Source organism: Aspergillus thermomutatus (assembly GCF_002237265.1).
Source record: "Aspergillus thermomutatus strain HMR AF 39 chromosome Unknown NODE_58, whole genome shotgun sequence".
NCBI lineage: Eukaryota > Fungi > Ascomycota > Eurotiomycetes > Eurotiales > Aspergillaceae > Aspergillus > Aspergillus thermomutatus.
The window spans coordinates 1-18,130 of record NW_020798107.1 but is presented as its reverse complement, the minus strand read 5'-3'; the positions used below and the strand labels follow the sequence as shown (position 1 = coordinate 18,130).

The 18,130-nt window shown below is 49.8% G+C and overlaps 5 protein-coding genes across 5 annotated transcripts; 4 read left to right on the top strand and 1 right to left on the bottom strand.

The window, feature by feature from the left end:
• Window positions 1-833: 833 nt before the first annotated feature.
• CDV56_102564 (uncharacterized protein) lies at window positions 834-1,775 on the top strand (the record flags this gene model as incomplete). Its single annotated transcript, XM_026756183.1, has 1 exon — window positions 834-1,775. One exon carries the CDS (start codon window positions 834-836, stop codon window positions 1,773-1,775), a length of 942 nt encoding a protein of 313 aa, XP_026615739.1.
• A 2,538-nt stretch (window positions 1,776-4,313) lies between these two features.
• Window positions 4,314-7,355, top strand: CDV56_101802 (putative DUF221 domain protein; the record flags this gene model as incomplete). The annotated part of the gene is made up of 6 exons (XM_026755421.1): window positions 4,314-4,364; window positions 4,444-4,906; window positions 4,971-5,588; window positions 5,662-5,988; window positions 6,049-6,447; window positions 6,490-7,355. The coding sequence occupies 6 exons, from the start codon at window positions 4,314-4,316 to the stop codon at window positions 7,353-7,355; spliced, it is 2,724 nt and encodes a 907-aa protein (XP_026615738.1).
• Window positions 7,356-8,899: 1,544 nt separating this feature from the next.
• CDV56_101494 (polysaccharide lyase family 20 protein) lies at window positions 8,900-9,664 on the top strand (the record flags this gene model as incomplete). Its single annotated transcript, XM_026755113.1, has 1 exon — window positions 8,900-9,664. The coding sequence occupies one exon, from the start codon at window positions 8,900-8,902 to the stop codon at window positions 9,662-9,664; it is 765 nt and encodes a 254-aa protein (XP_026615737.1).
• Window positions 9,665-11,395: 1,731 nt separating this feature from the next.
• Window positions 11,396-13,631, top strand: CDV56_100883 (DUF3405 domain-containing protein; the record flags this gene model as incomplete). The annotated part of the gene is made up of 6 exons (XM_026754502.1): window positions 11,396-11,515; window positions 11,576-11,628; window positions 11,693-11,955; window positions 12,017-12,563; window positions 12,617-13,445; window positions 13,503-13,631. 6 exons carry the CDS (start codon window positions 11,396-11,398, stop codon window positions 13,629-13,631), a joined length of 1,941 nt encoding a protein of 646 aa, XP_026615736.1.
• A 1,676-nt stretch (window positions 13,632-15,307) lies between these two features.
• On the bottom strand, window positions 15,308-16,333 carry CDV56_100465 (uncharacterized protein; the record flags this gene model as incomplete). The annotated part of the gene is made up of 1 exon (XM_026754084.1): window positions 15,308-16,333. The coding sequence occupies one exon, from the start codon at window positions 16,331-16,333 to the stop codon at window positions 15,308-15,310; it is 1,026 nt and encodes a 341-aa protein (XP_026615735.1).
• Between the last annotated feature and the right edge of the window lie 1,797 nt (window positions 16,334-18,130).

The following is an 18,130-nucleotide window of genomic DNA, read 5'->3' as shown; positions in this document are numbered from 1 at the left end:
CCCAATCTGTCGCAGTTTGCACCACGAACCGGGGTAAATGACACCTCTTGCGAAGGCCAGCCAAGTCAGTGCACCCCTCCAGCTGCAGATTTTGCTCGAAGTCTTCTGAGGTAGCTGACCTTTACTTTTTCGTCGACAGCCCGCCCCGAAGATGGCGCACAACCTTCTGCGAAATCAAAAAGGCGGAGGCGTCTCTCGACAACAGAAGATCAGCCTGCGAAAGATCGGATATTCTTCTTTGTTGATTCGAATTCTTCATCGCGGGAGAAGCGGGCATATGTCATGCGCCACCACGTCCAGGAAAAGCGAAGGCAGCACAAACATTTACACGCCCATAACACAGACGATAGAAGGAATAACCGACCTCTTCGGTATCTTTCATGGAAGCAGAAGACGAACGAAAGAGGCGATCTTGACGGAACCGATAAGGATCGAGGAATTGCAAGTGAGACGGCGTCTCACGGTAACGCCTTGGTAGGTGATCATCACTTCTGAGTTCGTTGAGCGGATCTTGCGTGATGTACGATGTGAACATTTGAGGAATCATCGTATGATATGTGCATTGGTCTTTACAAACGAAAGCGAGGGCGCTAACGTATGACATCTAGATTCAGACGGGCTTTCCCATGACGAGACCGTCATTCAGTGCGTCTAATACACCATTTCTTACCTCGCCCATCACCTCGCTTGATGCATCCAGGAAAGACCCTTTCCACAGTCTACCGATGGTCTGCCCAAAAGACGATCTTGAGCTGATAGATTATTGGACACACAAACTCACATACTGGTCTGGTCAAAATAAACACATTAAGGACCAGATTTTCCGCACCGCCATGGTGCACCCATTACCTTTCCAAGCGGTCGTACTTGGGTATTGTTCCCGATGGAAGGCTCAAATTTACAACATGAAGGATAGCCGACAAATTCGAACACATATTGGACAAGCCACGCGAAGCATAGAGATGATCAGAAAAGGGTTGATGGACATTGATGGAGACAATCTCGCCATGGCATTGACAGGATTGTCGCTGCAAGAAGAAAGATTTGGTAGCCAACAAAAGGCCCAAGAATATGCGGACCAGGCTGTCCAGATTCTTCGATCCCAGGCCGGGTCTCGCAATGGTGTCCACGTATTCTTGCATTATGTGCTATATGTTGCGATGTCTTCCCACTCAACCGTCGACAAAGTCGGTCAACGGTGGCTGCTCACGTTTCTTCGCGGGGCCGAGGAAATGATGCATAAACACAAATCAGATGCATACCTGTCGTCTGTTCCCTCGCGACGGGAGGCGTTTCAGATGGATAGCCCACTCTTCCCTTTACTTTCCAGCGGGCCACGCCCATCACAAGTGCCGCAGACTTCGCGCCTATATGTGGTGCGGGATGCACCGAGCCAGGAGGTCTGCCGTACTGCGGCACTCATCTATATCACGGCAGCTTTATGGGATTTCCAAGACTCGCCGAGCAAAACGAGTCGTTTTATCAGCCACATCAGCACGGTTGTGAAGCAGCACCAGCTTGATCGTTATCCTGCATGTGAGACTTTGGTGTGGCTCTTACTGGAAGAAGGATACGAATCAGATATGAGGGATCCCGAACGAGCATGGTCTACCGGCGAGCTATTGAAGACCCACAAACAACTTCGGCCGGACCTACAATTCCAATTCAATGAAATACTACTGAGCTTGTTGATGCTCACGCCGCCTGTCCGCGGTATTGATGCTTTTGAAGAGGAGCTCAACGCCGCTGCACCTGAAAGTTTGGAGCAGCTTTGAGAACTCGCACGCGATTGTTGACTGAACAGCTGGTCCTGGGTGATCTGACCTATGCATTTCTCCTAGTATATACTTTTCTAGGCACGAAGTTTTACTTGCCTAGGGATGTGGGCTCCGGCTTGCGGGCAGCCGTGCTCATCCCATTTTTGCCTATGTAGAGGCTTGAACAATTACTCCGATTGACTTCCCGTTGCTCCATTTCATTTTATGCGTTATGCGTTTTTCAACAATGCAAGCTACATCTACAAGCCACTGCTGCTGCGCCACATACCTCGGTTTATATCTTGGCAATGCAAGGTTTGCTCGAAGAGGTACAGTGAGTGTGACTGTGTGCAAGTCATCAGAATCTTCAAACAATGGCGCATGGACATTCAGTGATGTACAGTAAGGAATTTCTCATACCACACGTGGATCCCTGGGCCACTGAGAATGACATACAAGAGAGGGAAATATCAATTCCATTGGTGTAAGCGTCATCTATTTCTGGTTAGTTCTGATACTAGATCATCCTATCATCCAGGCATCCACCGAGTAAGACTCCATTTGACCGTGACTCTAATCTTCATAGATCGTTGCTGCAGAACGGACCATGGGTCGTTGGGTGGAGAAATCTTGTGACCCGAAGTACACCTTTATTAGGTGAAGATTCTATGAGGCTGATGTTCATGCAGCTACGTACTGCGTATTTTGATGGGGCGCATGAGGATTGTTATTATTACTTTGCTAGAGTTTCTCTTCGAAATAGGCAGAGGCCTGCTTCAAGTGAACTTCAATTGGTACATAAGCTTGATTTCCAGGGATGAGAATCAAATATCAATGGGCACGTAGGTATCGCTCTGCATGATGTAGTAGGTAAATAACTCGGCAATAATGATGTCTAATGAACTGTGGCTGGTGAGACCGAATGCTATCCTGGTAACTGGTAAGTGGTAACCCGAGGTTAAAGTAGTTAGTTGGTTAGGTTGAGGTAACTTCACTGCTTTAGGAAATCGCGATACTTACCGTCCCGCATGGTAAATTGGTAACCACCCCTGCTCCCTCTGAAATTGATACTTAGATAGGTACGGAGTACCTAAGGTCTCGAATCATGAACCAGCCATGCCGAGAAACAAACCTGCCGATCTTCATATGATTTGGGATTCATGTCTGGTCCTTGGAGATGAAAGCAGCATTTGACTTTGCCCCTTGAATGTCAGGAGATGATCAGAATAAATGTACTCCGTAATGTGGCATTTGTTCCTGAAGAGAGAGGTACAGTAAGGTACCATACCCATGATATGTAGGTACCTGAGGTGGTACCTAGGTGCAAGGAGCTGAGCTGGCGGCCTCAAAAATTTGCCACAGATTGAATTCATCACTACGCAAGTGGGGCGCACTTCCAGATCTAGTGGAGCCAAGTCATCAGCCCAGCTAGATATCGACCAATAGGAATGCAGCAAGCCCATCGACCAAGCTGGTAAAGTACTAGCGCTAGCAAAGTAAAAGATATCACCAGCTGGGCACTATTGGTGCTAGACTTGCTAGTGAACCAGGATTGCAACTGAGAATTTGCTGCTCAAGGCACTGCAGAAAATGCAAGAGACTGATGAGATAGCTAAAGGTATCTTATGAGACAGATGGACGGATAGATTCATATTGCGATCTCATTATGGAGGGTGGAGTAATATGTAGGAATCTAATCAGTAAATTAGGTCATCCATGCTCGCTGCAAGCTGTAAGTATCAGTTTTGGTTTCAGCTAGCACTAAGGTAGTCTAGAGTCTAAACAAAGTCCTGTGCAGGCTGTGTGTGGAGCTGAATTTGCCTTCATCGTCATCCATCGATTCATCCCTCCGTCCCAAAGATCAGGTCTTTTTTCCTCCCCACCGGTCATCGACTCATCGCAGATTTGCTCTCAAATCCCAGTGTGGCTCAAAGCCTGGAACTTGGGTTGGAGTGTACCTTCTTTTGCTTCAGAGATTCCCTTCGCTCGAATTCGGCTTTCCTTTCCTCTTTATTTTGGCAGTTTACGCTATTGAGACTCGAGGGATACCAAATTCTCCATTCCTCGTGCATCAATTGGCATGCACGCAAGTGATTCTGGTTCGACATCTTTTTCGCTTCCCCGATCTCGTTGTTTTCATCATTACTACTACTCCTGAGTCCTGACTCCTGACCCAATTAAACTTTGTGTGGAGGACTCCGACGTCGACGCTGTCGCTGGGCGTATCGCTTGCCCCCTCTCCCCTTAAGCTTCGGTTCCTTGGTCTTTTCGTCTCTCCTTTGACCCTTTACCTCCGTAGTCGAAATTTCTTTCTCACAGGCCTCTCGCCCGAGGTCTTTCTTAATTTTTCCTTCCCTCCTCTATCTAGCATTTCTCGGTTGTTCTCGCTGTGTGACTCGATTCCTTCCGAGCAGCGGTAGCTTGTCGCGCCCTATTGCATCTTGGATGCTTGGAACTTCCAAACAGCTCCCACTTCCTGACCGCTCACAGCGTAAACTAAAGGTCGACTCGGCAATTCCTCCCCCAAGCGCTGGGGAGTGAGTCGACAGAATCAAAATGGGCTTCGACGATGCTATGGCTGGTCTGCACCAGCTGTCCCGTCGCGCGGTAAGTACAAGGAGCTGCGAAGGACTGCGATAGCAATTCACCCTGGGGTTTAAACGGAACACGGACTGACGCCTTCTAGGATGACGACCCCCAAAATACGTCCAACTCAGCTTCTAGCTTGGTCACCACTTTGGTTCCTGCCCTAGTGGTAGCTGTCATCATGGTTCTGGTCTTCGTGATTCTGCGGCGAAGCGAACGTCGCATGTACATGCCCCGAACCTATCTCGGTTTCTTGCGCCCCTCGGAACGCAGTCCCTCCGTTGGCACTGGCCTGTGGAATTGGATTATCGATATGTACAAGGTGCCCGACGAATTCGTTTTGCAACATCATTCTATGGACGCCTATCTTCTGCTTCGCTTCCTGAAGTTGATTTCAGTCATTTGCTTTGTCGGCTGCTTGATGACCTGGCCCATATTGTTTCCTGTCAATGCGACAGGAGGAGCTAACAGACAACAATTGGACATCTTGAGCATGTCCAACATTTCACCGGATAAGAATGCTCGCTACTTTGCCCACGCCATCCTCGCTTGGATTTTCGTCGGTCAGTAATCTCTGCGCAATGGTATTTCACTATCGCTTTGTCTCGGGTTCTGATTGAGTGGCAGGATTCGTGTTCATGACTGTCACCCGTGAGGGCATTTTCTATATCAACTTGCGCCAGGCGTATTCCCTCTCTCCCGCGTATGCCAGCCGACTCTCATCGCGGACCGTTCTTTTCACGGCTGTGACTGAAGACTATCTCAACCGTGACAAGATTCGGAGAATGTTCGGCATTGAAAAGGTGAAAAACGTTTGGATCGCTACCGACACCAGTGAGCTAGAGGACAAGGTCAAGGAACGGGATGCTGCCGCTATGAAATTGGAAGCCGCCGAAACGAAACTGATTAAGCTTGCGAACGCTGCGCGAGCCAAAGCCCTGAAGAAAGGAGGAAGTGTTGAGGATGATGCTGTGCCACTCGAGAACTTGTCTGATGAACCAGATGATGAATCGGGCTCTGTGGCAGCTCGCTGGGTCAAGCCTTCGGACAGACCAACGCACCGTCTGAAATTCCTTGTTGGAAAGAAAGTTGATACGATCAACTGGGCCAGATCAGAGATTGAGCGCCTCAGCCCGGAAATCGAAGAGCTCCAGGCTAAGCACCGTGCGGGCGATGTCAAGCTGGTTTCATCCGTCTTTGTCGAATTCTACGCTCAAGCAGACGCACAATCTGCCTTCCAGTCGGGTATGTTACGTCTCGGGAAATTAATTTCACGAAGTTTAGGTGATTTTGAATGCTAACTAGCAAATGTTGCCAGTCGCTCACAATCTGCCTCTGCACATGGCCCCGCGTTACATTGGTCTGGACCCTACACAGGTCATTTGGTCGAACTTGCGCATCAAATGGTGGGAGCGCATCGTCCGTTATTCCGCCACAGTTGGATTTGTCTGCGCTCTCATCGTCTTCTGGGCCATCCCCGTCGCTGTTGTCGGTTCCATCTCGAACATCGATTCCCTAACGAACAAGGTTCACTTTCTCAGATTCATCAACGATGTCCCCAGCTGGATCAAGGGTGTCATCACTGGTCTTTTGCCCACCGTTTTGATGTCTGTGCTCATGGCTCTGTTGCCCATTATTCTGCGATGTAGGTCGTGTCTTCCTAAAGCCAACGCGACTACGGAACTGTACTGATCGTGCGTTTTAGTGATGGCCAAGCTCGGCGGCGCGCCTAGCGCGGCAGCTGTTGAGCTGACTACACAGAATTTCTACTTCGCTTTTCAAGTGGTTCAGGTCTTCCTGGTTGTGACCCTGGCTTCCTCGGCGACTAGCGTCGCCACGCGGATTGTCCAGCAACCTACTTCTGCTGCGCAGCTCCTCGCCACGAACATCCCCAAGGCTTCCAACTTCTACATTTCCTATATCGTTCTACAGGGTCTTTCGTTCAGCTCCGGTGCCCTGCTTCAGATCACCGGCCTGATCTTGGGCAAGATTCTGGGCAAATTGCTGGATTCTACACCTCGGAAGATGTACAATCGCTGGTCATCCCTCGCTGGTTTGGGCTGGGGAACCGTCTATCCTCCCTTGACCCTTCTTGCAGTCATCGGTAAGGCCTCGTAATTGTTGCTATTATTCTGGTTTCCTGCAGCTAACGATGTCGACCCGTTGGGGATAGCTATCACCTACTCGTGTATCGCTCCGCTGGTGCTTGGTTTCGCGACCATTGGTCTGTACCTGTTTTATTTCGCCTACCGGTACAACATGCTCTACGTGTCAAACGCCAATATAGACACCCAGGGCAAGGCTTACGCTCGCGCCCTGCAGCACATTACTGTGGGCTGTTACTTGCTTGTGATCTGCTTGATCGGCTTATTTGCCATCGGAACTGCAGCCAACCGGGTGGCACTGGGTCCCATGATCTTGATGATTATCTGCCTTGTCTTCATGATTCTTTACCACATTTCTTTGCACAACGCTCTTTCTCCTTTGATTAACTATCTTCCCAAGAATTTAGAGGCTGAGGAGCAGAGTCTTCTTCCCCCTGAGCCAATCAAGCACGGCGATTCTCCGGGCGAGCACCCGGACGGCATTGCTGCGACTGAGTCAGGGAAGAATGAGAATGGCAATTTCCCGGACTTTGACGCTGCCGAGAAGGGCCTGACCAGCGCCCCTGACGCCTCCGAGAAGAAACCCAATCTGATCTTGAAGTGGTTCCGCCCCGACAAATACGACGGATACTGGCAGCTGCGGCACCTTGTCCCGGACGCTCATGAGACTACACAGTACGCTCCAGAAGTTGAACGCGACGCCTACTTCCACCCAGCGATTACCTCCCAGCCTCCGCTTCTGTGGATTCCTCGTGATAAACTTGGGGTGAGCAAACAGGAGGTCAAGCACTCGGCACGGGTGATTCCCATCACAGATGAGGATGCTTGGCTGGATGATAAGAACAAGATCCACTGGGATGTTGACAAGGGCGTTCCCCCCATCTTTGAGGAGAAGGTTTACTATTAAGGTGTTGGATCTTTGCTTCCAACCTCTTTTTTGCCGAGTCGTCATTCTACCAAGTCTCGACGTAGAGTGAAGTTAATGCGATGCGGAAGAGGTCGTCGTCCTACTGCTTGATACCCCATCAGCCCTTGGCTGATTCAACGTCGCCGACCTGATACAATCTTGGACAAATATATAATCTAATGTATACTTTGAAGTGAATCCCTGTTGGTGGACGCAGATACCTAATGGTTTGATTTTGACACGGTCTATGATATCGATGGATACTCTTGATGTCATTGGAATGCTTCTTCACGCAGGGACGTTAGGACATATGAAATATATTGGTTCCTGACCACGCTACCTGAAACTAATAGTTACTTTTCCCTCTTCAAGTGGTAACAATCAGAACTCTAAGGCGAAATCATTGGTTCGTTCGAGTCAAGGTACTTCTTGTCATCTACAGTAATTGGCATCATTGCACCAAGTCCTAAGAAAGGGTGCAACTCATTATCCGGCTCACCCAAACAGGAGTAGCAACCACCACACGGCTGCGAACCACAATCCCAGCATGTCACGAATGGACCAGAACATCCATGCGCACAGCAGGTCAACGGGTATCCCTCGTCAGTCTGCAGAACAGACTCGCTTATCAAGTTGTGATTTGGAATCGAGCGTGCAAGGGAATAAGGGAGGATAATTATTCCTGCTAGAGTGACGGTGATGATAGACGACATCCGGAGTGTCTTCATGATGTTTTGTGGGTCAGTTCAACCTGCAGTGGGTTGGACACAATATGACAGCGTTATGGTGTTTGTCCGGCCATGTGTCCGGGCATAAATAGGCCACTGGTCCCATTGACCAGGATCTCGTTGACAACTCATGCATACCATCATGGTCAAAGATGCCAATGATAGGCAGGGTCTGCACAGGAATTATGGCCTCAAAGTCGAGGTCTCCGGCGGTTTCCGCAGACCACCACCGGACCGGCAATCCGGTGATTGTTCGCGTTGAATCCTTGCTTGACCGTTTTCCCCTGCGCCATCAATAGATCTTGTTGCTGAGAGAAAGCGGGGTTTCTCATCAACGGACCAGCCCCTGAGCTCATGTTTTGCATCTCTTGTTTTGGGTTATTTATCCTCCGTTCAGTGTTCAACTGCAACGTTTTCATGCCACGGTGACTTGTTTTGAAACACTGGTGGTTTCCCTCCAGTCTTGTAGTAGACCACGAATTGATGATTCCGGGAAATCCATGTCAGGTCATATCTCCAGGATCCATGGCAATTGCCGGTGAAATCGGCGAGCTCGCGATGATGGGGACCATTTTCCATTTTCAGCAGATGCTGATCTCGCTTATGCTGTTGCTAGTTTCAAGAGGGCCATGCAATGTTATGGCTTAGTTGTGCAGACAAGACGATTAGAGCATCGCTTGCAGATGCGGTGTAACCCTGATCTCACGGTGCTTGCCGGCTCAGAAGTCATACCGTGGGGTATATATAGCCCCGAAGTCGAGCAATTTCATCTTCAACCCAACTGATCGAGAGACTGTCTCGCACGCACCGCTCAAAATGATCAAACCCTCTATCCTCGGGGCATTGGCCCTGCTCGCGTGCAGCCTCCCCAGCAACGCCACACAGATCTTCAGCAACACCGGCACCCTGACAGGCTGGGACTCGACCAACCAGGAACACTCCGGCACGGTGCAGCAAGTCACCAACGTCGTGTACGAGGGCTCCACCGCCCTCAAGATGACCCAGGTCTACGACTCGAGCTACACAGGCCGCTACCACTCCGAGGTCGTCAAGAATAACGTGTACAAGCGCGGCGACACGGGGTTCTACGGCTTCGCGTTTCGCCTACAGCAGGACTGGCAGTTCTCCCCGGCGCAGTCGTACAACATCGCGCAGTTCATCGCGGATTTCTCCGACACAGGCTGCGACGACTACATGCCCTCCAGCATGGTGTGGCTGGTCGGTGACCAGCTCTACTCGCGCGTCAAGCAGGGGACCGTCTGCGCGCAGAAGACCAAGACCTTTAGTAACCTTGCCACGGTCACTGCGGGGACGTGGCACAAGGTGATTATCCAGGCGAAGTGGAGCACGGATGGCACGGGGTTCTATAAGATGTGGTTTGATGGGGTCAAGGTGCTGGAGGAGTATGATATCAACACGACGGTTGAGGACGACCGCGCGTTCCAGTTCCGGGTTGGGCTGTATGCGAATGGATGGCATGATGATAACGGGATGAAGGGGACGCAGGGGACGAGACAGGTTTGGTATGATGAGATAGCGGCAGGGACGACTTTTGCCGATGCGGATCCAGCGCAGTGGTAGATTGGTATTTGTGTCGGCGGTAGGACCGAATCTCGGGCATGACCAGAAGGATGCGAAGTGGACGGAATCCAGACACGAAACGGCATTCGCAGATAGATGATAGTGATTGAATTGTATCAGGAGACTTTCAAGTCTTAATTTGCTGCTCCTGCAGTCTTTCCGCAAGGATGACCAGCTAGCAACTTGACGACTTGACCTCGACTTAACACTTTTCGCGTAATCCAGGCAAACTCCCATCTTTGGTCTGCAGTATCACTACGGACAACAAGTAGTACATAAACCCTGTAGTTTCCAGTGTCCACTCGGTACTCTGTAGTCCGTACTAGGACCAGCTCCGTCCCACGTGTGTTTATAAAAGCTTGCCCTCAATCCCTGATTCGAGACACGGGGAATTTGCCCCGTTCATGTTTAATCCTTATGACTATCCATTTTCGGTAGTTTCAACACCATCGTCTTCTACCAGCTTTTCGTCAATAACAACGTCTTTAGTATATTCGTAAATTTAACATACGCCCGTCAGAGAAAAATGCCGGTATGATCATCAGGAGCAGAGCAGGGCCGTGTGGTTTTGTTGTCGTAGATCATTCCTCACTCAAACCCGACGCGCATTGCGCAACCACACCCCATCGTCTCTGTGCTGATTGGTCGTTTTTAATTCTTCTAGCTGGTAATCTGCAACAGGGGGCCCACGTGATACATTCATGGCTTTGTATTTAGTATCGACTCCGTAAGTTGTCTTGATTCTAATAGTCTGATCCAGATTCATTAATCGGGGAGGATAGTAAAAGTCAAACCCCTGAATGTTCTGTCGTGTCTTTACTACGTACTACGAATAATCATTTTCTCTCCTGTTCTGTTTCTGAGTTGTCAGAACCCAGATATGCGGATCAGTCCACAGCTACGTAATGCTGAAGATCATGATATGCATCCCTTTTTACTGGATCAGGCACTGTAGAGTGTAGATAGACAGGTGTAACTTGTGCTTGTATGTAGTTGAGGAAGCTTGGTTGGACACCCGTTGCTGCCGTTGGTCCACCCGTCCAGGGCCAGAAGTGGGCCCGAATTTCCACATCTCAACACTATTCTTGGAACGTCCCATGCTTGTGCTTCTTCAGTGTTTGGACCTGGATTGCTTGTTTGGCATAGGTCAAGGCAATGTCGGCAGATTTGTCCTCCAAAAATGAGATTCGGACCGTAAGCTGAATTCGTATATAGGCATCATCACTTTGTGTACATTGGAAACAGTCAGAAGCCAACCATGTGGCTCGATTCAGGTTGAAGAGGCATTTCATGGACGGAATGATAAACTTTGTTCATCCGTGGATGCTTCGGGATTGCGTGCCACTGACCCACAAGGGTCTTGCCCCAGGACCAGCGTGGTGGAAAACGAAGATGGCCCTGATCAAGTAATCAAGCAAAAGGGTCTACGACTCTCAGTCGACGATATGACGAATCCAGCACGGCACTTCCTCTTCCCAATCCCAGTGAGGGACTCAGGGTCTCTCGAACAGCGCATATCCTATCGATAATCCACCACAGTAAGTGCTGCTAAGCATTGCGGATCCCGGTCCCGTTCCTGATCAACATCGGTCAGTGGATTGGTCGGTATGAAAACATTGAGCCGTGGTCTGCTACCTGGGTAATGATGTATGCTCATCAGGCTGAAGCAGTTGGTCTTCGATGATCGTCAGGCGCATTGGTTAAATGCATCTGACCCTCCCTCTGGCAACCATGCAGGCAATCAACAAGATGTTGATGCACCGGTTTGCGCGCCATGGCCTCTTAACGGCGGTCTTTTTCATGCTCTTGATCACAGTGTGGTCATTGAACTTGGATTTTCTGATATCGAATGTAAGTCATGTCATTGCCTAAGTGGAAGTAAAGGACTGATCGTTGGTCTTCGGAAAACAGCGACGCAAGACCGCGCAAGAGAGGTATCTCGAGGAACAAAAGCTGTATCCTAGGTATGCATACGTTCCATCAGGGTACTAAGGACGGCAGCTAACGTACGACTCTTGTTGTGTATAGTGTGTTCAGCCATGTCGTCTCCACACTGGACCGGATCGCCGTCTCTCCGAGTCACGACAACCGTACCATTCTCGAAGATCCTCGTTTCGAAGGAAGGCAAGGCAGCAAGATCCCCAGGATATACCGCCCATACCCAGACTACAGCAGTCAAGAATGGCAGAACGCGCATCGCGGTTCGTTTGTTCCATGCGAGGGCCCGCGTGGGAAGCTCCTGAATGAGAGTTTAGAAGACCAGGTCGGCGTTTACATTGGCGTTCCTGATGGTAGGCTTTGTCTGTGCTTTCTGGATTTCTGGTGAATTGAGAATGCTGACGCACAGGCCAGAGTTCCCATCCCCTATGCTTGGTAGCCACGAGGCCGTCGGGTTCGATGCTCAGGTTTCCTTTGACCGCTACACTAGGTATGGTGCTTATGGCTTGGGGGAGGACGAAAGTTTTGTGGCCAACTGGATCAAGCCATCCAAGGTCAAGTGGAACGAAGTGGATTGGTCAGACCTGCAACGCCAGTGCTATGATAGCAATGCCGCCAGATTCTCTCGGAAGAATGACGGTCTCCCCAAAGCAAAACAGCACATCGCTCCCGAGTCTCGAACTGCCGTTCTCCTTCGCACCTATGTCGGAAAGAAGTATACCGAGAATGATCTTCAAGTGATCCGCTCAATGATCACTGAGCTGTCCCTACAGTCAGGAGGGGAATACTCTGTCTTTTTGCTCCTTCACGTCAAGGACTCGGAACTCCCGATCGACCAGGTTGAAGTACAGCAGAGGGTCCTGAAAGATAATATTCCGGAAGAATTCCGGAGCATGACTATTCTCTGGAATGTGCCAATGGTCGCGTCCCGGTATCCGAATCTCGATCGCAATGTCATTGAGTACGTTCGCATGGCAATCAGGTCACTGATCGAGTTCAGCTGACTGTTTGTAGTGTCCATCATGCGCAATGGCTTTCCGTCCAACATTTCGCCCTGCAATATCCCGACTTTGACTTTGTGTGGAACTGGGAGATCGATGCTCGATTCACGGGCCATCACTATGAGTTCGCCAACAAGGTAGCCGAGTTCGCTCGGAAGCAGCCACGACGGGGGATGTGGGAGCGCAATTCTCGCTTTTACATCCCGGCAGTTCATGGTGCCTATGAGAGTGCTTTCCGGAAGTTTGTGGAGCGTATCGAAGACGAAGCGGTCTGGGGCCCTTTACCCATCCCCATCAACGACAGGGAGCTCCTCGGTCCCACCCCGCCGGTGCCCTCGCCGAGCCAGGACTCCTATGCTTGGGGAGCTGGCGAGGAAGCTGATTACATTGGCTTTCTTCCAATATTCCATCCCATCGGTACAGAATGGGTCATCCGGAATGAGGTATCAGGGTACGTGGGAGTCGACACTCCCCGCCGAGCCTCGTTGATCACACATTCCCGGCTTTCGAGGAGATTGTTGCTCGCCATGGACGCCGAGAACCTCGCTGGTCGGCATATGGGCTCGGAGATGTTCCCAGTCACCACCGCACTGCATCACGGGCTCAAAGCCATTGCCGTGCCGCATCCGATATACTCAGACAAGAACTTGCCTCCGGAAAGCGTGGATAAATGGTTCAACTCCGGTGTCAATGGGAGAACCGGAAGCACAAAGAACAGTCCCTTTTCCTGGGGCCGGGAATCCCGCTTCAAGGACCTCTCGTGGTACTATCGTGCCAATCTACCAGGACGGCTGTATTGGAACTTTCTGGGATGGAGAAAGGAGGGGACTGGAGGGAAGCTGGTAAGAACCGTGCGTAAGCTATGACCAGGCAGTCGTGCTAATTGCGGTGCATTATAGTATGAGACCTTACATGGACGGGTCTGTCTTCCGTCGATACTTTTCCATCCTGTCAAGGATGTTCGACCGGACTCGGATAGCACACACTATCAGTTTGATTCGGAGTTGGGATATGTTGCCACTCAGTGATACCTCTTCGTTTTGTCACCTCGTTCGTTGTATATATTTAGACTGGTTTGTACTATATATTCGCTTTAGCCTGACCAGAGTCGGCTCGTCCAGTGGAGTCCGGAGTCTGTGATCACATACGGAGTACCTTTTGAGTCTCTCGTTTGCCTTTCATCTGGTGTTCGGATAGAGACCAGGCACCTTTGGCGTGCATCTTGTTCATGCGTGGTATATATCTCTATTGGTATCTCATCATTGTGTTCGCTTCACTCCAATCCCAACCACACTCTGACATCTCCAATTCAGTGATCATATTCATAATCAAGAAGTACCTGCATCACTCATATGTGTACAACCGTCTAACTCCAAAGCTTAAGTTAATTCAACATTAGAAACAATGACACAATGCAAGTATCGTCAATGTTGAAAATGTGATCTATCACACCTCGCACCACATTCCCCGATTCAATCATCGATGTCTGATATCTTACGACTGTCGTATTACGCTGTACGGAGTACCTAGACTCAATACCTTAAGGAAAATGTCATATGGAACGTCCCTACTCCCTGCTCATGGAATGAGTTTTCGCCATCAGTACAAAGTACAGAGCACCCAGCTCTTCCTGGAACCACTCTGTACGAACTGTGCTAATGAACTCGAAAGAATATTACCACTTACCAAGGCTCAGTGTGAGTTGACTACCAGTGGTCCATCTCCTCAACCCCATCAAACAAAAACAACAATAAGATTCCGCTTCATCACAGCGAAAAGAGACAGACAACCTTTCGAATCCTCACTCCCGCCATCGAGACAAGAGACACTAACTGACACTGACACTTTCCAAGTCCAGCACTCATCCCCCAAACGGGCCTCTTACACGACGCCGCGTCGCCGGGAGGGATCCCCCCCGGCTCCTAGCGTCGGTAGTGGCTGGATCTTCACACCAATGAGAATATGGAGATGGCAGATGACATGGATGAGCGGGGTGCTTGTTCTGGTGATTTCGACGATTTGGGGCGGTTACTGCGCCGTGGTTGGTACCAGGGTGGGAGGTAGGTAAGCTACCTTAGGAAATATGCAGTACGGGACAGGGGGCAGTGTTCTTCACCTGTTCAGCCAGCCACGGACGGACCGGTGGGATGATGCAGGTGTTCGGATCTGGGTTCTTCGGTTGTCAAGGGTTGAGCGTTGATTCTGAGGACTAACCATGATACCTTGTCACAGAAGTGTGGTTGAAAATGATTGGTTTCAAGATGAGGTTTAGAGAATCAATCAATGAATTATCAGTCTCAATACATATTGCAAGATATACTGAAGATGAACTTGAAATCGTGGCCTGAAAAAAATCGGGATGAATTGGAAACGCCAGCATCCCAACGCCATGCGAGTCCGACCTTGTCAGACAGTTTGTAGACAGACAAATAAGAGAACCCATAACCGAGAAGGTAACGAAAGAGATGAGGGAATGGAGTGGTTCGAGACAGTACAGTCGCGGCAAAGGAATAAAACGCAAGAAGCAGCAAGTCACCCAAAGACATAGCCATGCTTTTCTCGCTCATAATGATAATGATGGTATTGATGCCCCGATGATATACTGCCCATGATGATGATAGTAACGCTGCACGATGCTAAACACAAAGAAATGTTGATATAGTTCTCGTAGAACATTGTACGGTAGGTGATGACCATTTTTGGCCTAGGTTCTGAGCCGACTGGCGCGGAAGGCCTTGATATCAATAGATTCAACTGAAATAGACGAAGCATCGTCAACTTCGATTTCCTCGGTGCACGAAGCCTGAGGTTTGTCGCGCTGGGGTTCGGCAATCGTCTTCGTAGGTGAGACCATGACACTTTCCTTCTTCACTTCTTCTTTTAAAGACACCTCTGGTTGCTCGGCTTTCAAACTTTGCGCTTCTTTCGTCGCCAATTCGAGCAGTGACCGAAAGTTCTCCACAACACCTTTCAATTCCGCTGAGCAATCTCCATACCGCAGAAATTGGTAAGCTGCTGTCTCGCAGAGGCTGTGTACCAGCTCGAGCTGTTTATCTACCACGTCAAAAACCGTTTCTTTCGGAGGAACGCGGCTTGAGGAAGCCTCAGCCGGGGGAGGACCCCTGTTTCGGATGCTGCGAATATTGGACAGTATGTCGCTATCAGAACCGTCAACCTGGTCCAGAAGAGCCGGTGCTACACGATTCTTCCTTGCGTCTTGGTTGCCCATGCGCGATCGGAGCCCACCCAGGGAGATCTGTGACATCTTGCCTCGTCGCATATTGTTCCGTGCGGTACCGATATTCCGTACCATCTCCTCCAGCGACTTTTGCGTGTGACCGTCGTAGTGAATGACCACGTTGTGTCGAATGCTGACAAAGGCGGCAGGCCCGTCGGCAGAATCGATGGAAGGACTATCGTCGGCACTGCGTTTCCGGGGATTCCCAATCAACCTAATCTGGGACGTTGGGGCTCTCAGTGCAATGCTAGAGGTTCCTTGGGTTGCTTCGACCGAGGTCCCGCGATTCGGGGACGAGGGGAAGATGTCATCGGTGCGGATGGAGCAGACGGAGCTGTTCTTGCGACGCCGGGGCCTCACCGGGGCGTACTTCTTGTAAGCCTCGGTGTACTCGGCATGTTTCGCAGCGGTATAGGTGGCCAGTTCGGAAATTTGATCAATCCAAGCCGGCAGATTGTCGCACATATAGGAGAAGGCTCCTAAAGCGTCCATTGTAGGAGCTATGGCTGTATGCTACGTTGAACACAATTGGGAGGTTAGAAAAGAAGAGAAACAAGGACGAAGGTGACCAAATGTCTTCAGATCCTATTTAGAAATGATATTCGAATAAATCGTGCCGTCGTGAGTCGTGAGGTTCGATGGTGGGCGAGTACCGTAGGTCGCGGTCGGAACCCGTTGGTTCCTTAGTATCCTCCCATGAGGCGAAAAAGTGATCACTCAAAACAGTGGAAATTGGGCGTGGTAGTAGTGAGTGTTTGTTGTCTATGAGATTGGATATTGTTCTCAATGACGGTATAGAGGCCGCAGATAGTATCGCGGGATATGAAATAAAAAAGCCGACCGATGGCTGTGTGAACGAAGTCGAAGGTCAAAAAGAGGTATGGGAGGATGAGAAAGAAATGGGGAGAAGAGACGGGACGGGCCAGAATTATGGAGGAGAGAGTGGAGGAGACGTATTATTTCTGACCGAGAGAGGTAAGGTAATGTTACATATGTGTTACGAACGAGTACCTACCTAGGTAAGGTAGAGGCCGAACAACAGGTCCAAGTACCGTCTTGCAGGAAGTGTTTGTTATACCAGTATGTACTGGTAAGTGGTACTTTCATTCCCCGAGAATGAAGCCCGAGACTTGGCATGGGTCGACGGCTGCAGGAAGCCGCATTTGTTGTTATCCGTAAGGTAAGGTATGGGTTACTCCGTACGCTATGACAGAATTACAGGGATGTATCTTACGATACCGCTGCATGAGCGAGCTACTGTCATACTTGGTAGAGAGTCAGAGTATTCTGTACTGCTGTCATACTAAAGGACAATCAACTTTAGGAATTGAGCTAAGAATAAGGACTCATGCCCAACGGAATATCCCTGCTAGCTTTCCTTGGCGGTTTGTCCTGACGTCGGGTATCATGGTATCATGGTATCATGGTAGGATTACCTTGGGGTATCTTACCTATGCTCCGACGCTTGCTTCTCCACAGTCAACAGATACAATGGCAATGCAGTATCTGTTGGCTTCTCAATTGTTCAGAATACTCCTCAAACACCCGGGTCATCTAGTCTAACGGCCCCAAGACGCTGCTGACATCTGACAGCTCGTCAAAGTTGCGGTGAAAAGTCCCCTCGTGGAAGGTCTGCCTGCAATTCGATATGCAAGACAGCGGTTCCGTCTATCACAGGCTGCTGACTGCCAATCAATGCTCAACACTTTGTCCGTCTGTCATCTAAGAGGACTATAGTGCGAAGCGTGAACAACCTGATACTAGAACGATTAATCGCATTGTTCCCCGCCCCGGATTCGATGATATGGGTCCGTCCTTGACAACAGCCATTGTATGATGTGCGTGGAGGGGTGGATGATCAGAGTGCGCATTGCCCGATGGAGTAAATGGATGCCATACAAGGTGGATTTGATTCAACCCAGAAAGTCTCTTTTGCTTCGTCTGCTCCACATCAAATTACTTGAGTCTCCAATATGAATCAGATAAATGGGCCCAGTCTAACTAGGCAAGATCAAGGAGCTCCTCGTGTGGAGTACGTACTTCGTATCGAATTGAGGGCAGGATGTCTTTGCAGCAGCATCAAGCAAGATTCCGAGTTCTAAGTTACTAACACTACTACGGCTGTAATAAGCGAATGAAACAACCATAGGATGACTAGTAGTTAACGTAATCCACGGCCGAGCCGTCCACACGGCCGTCCCGTCCATTTTCGCGCCCATCTGCTGCAGATTTGAAGCCTTTCAACCCCCAACATCATTAAATTAGACTATTAAGTAGCTGATTATATAG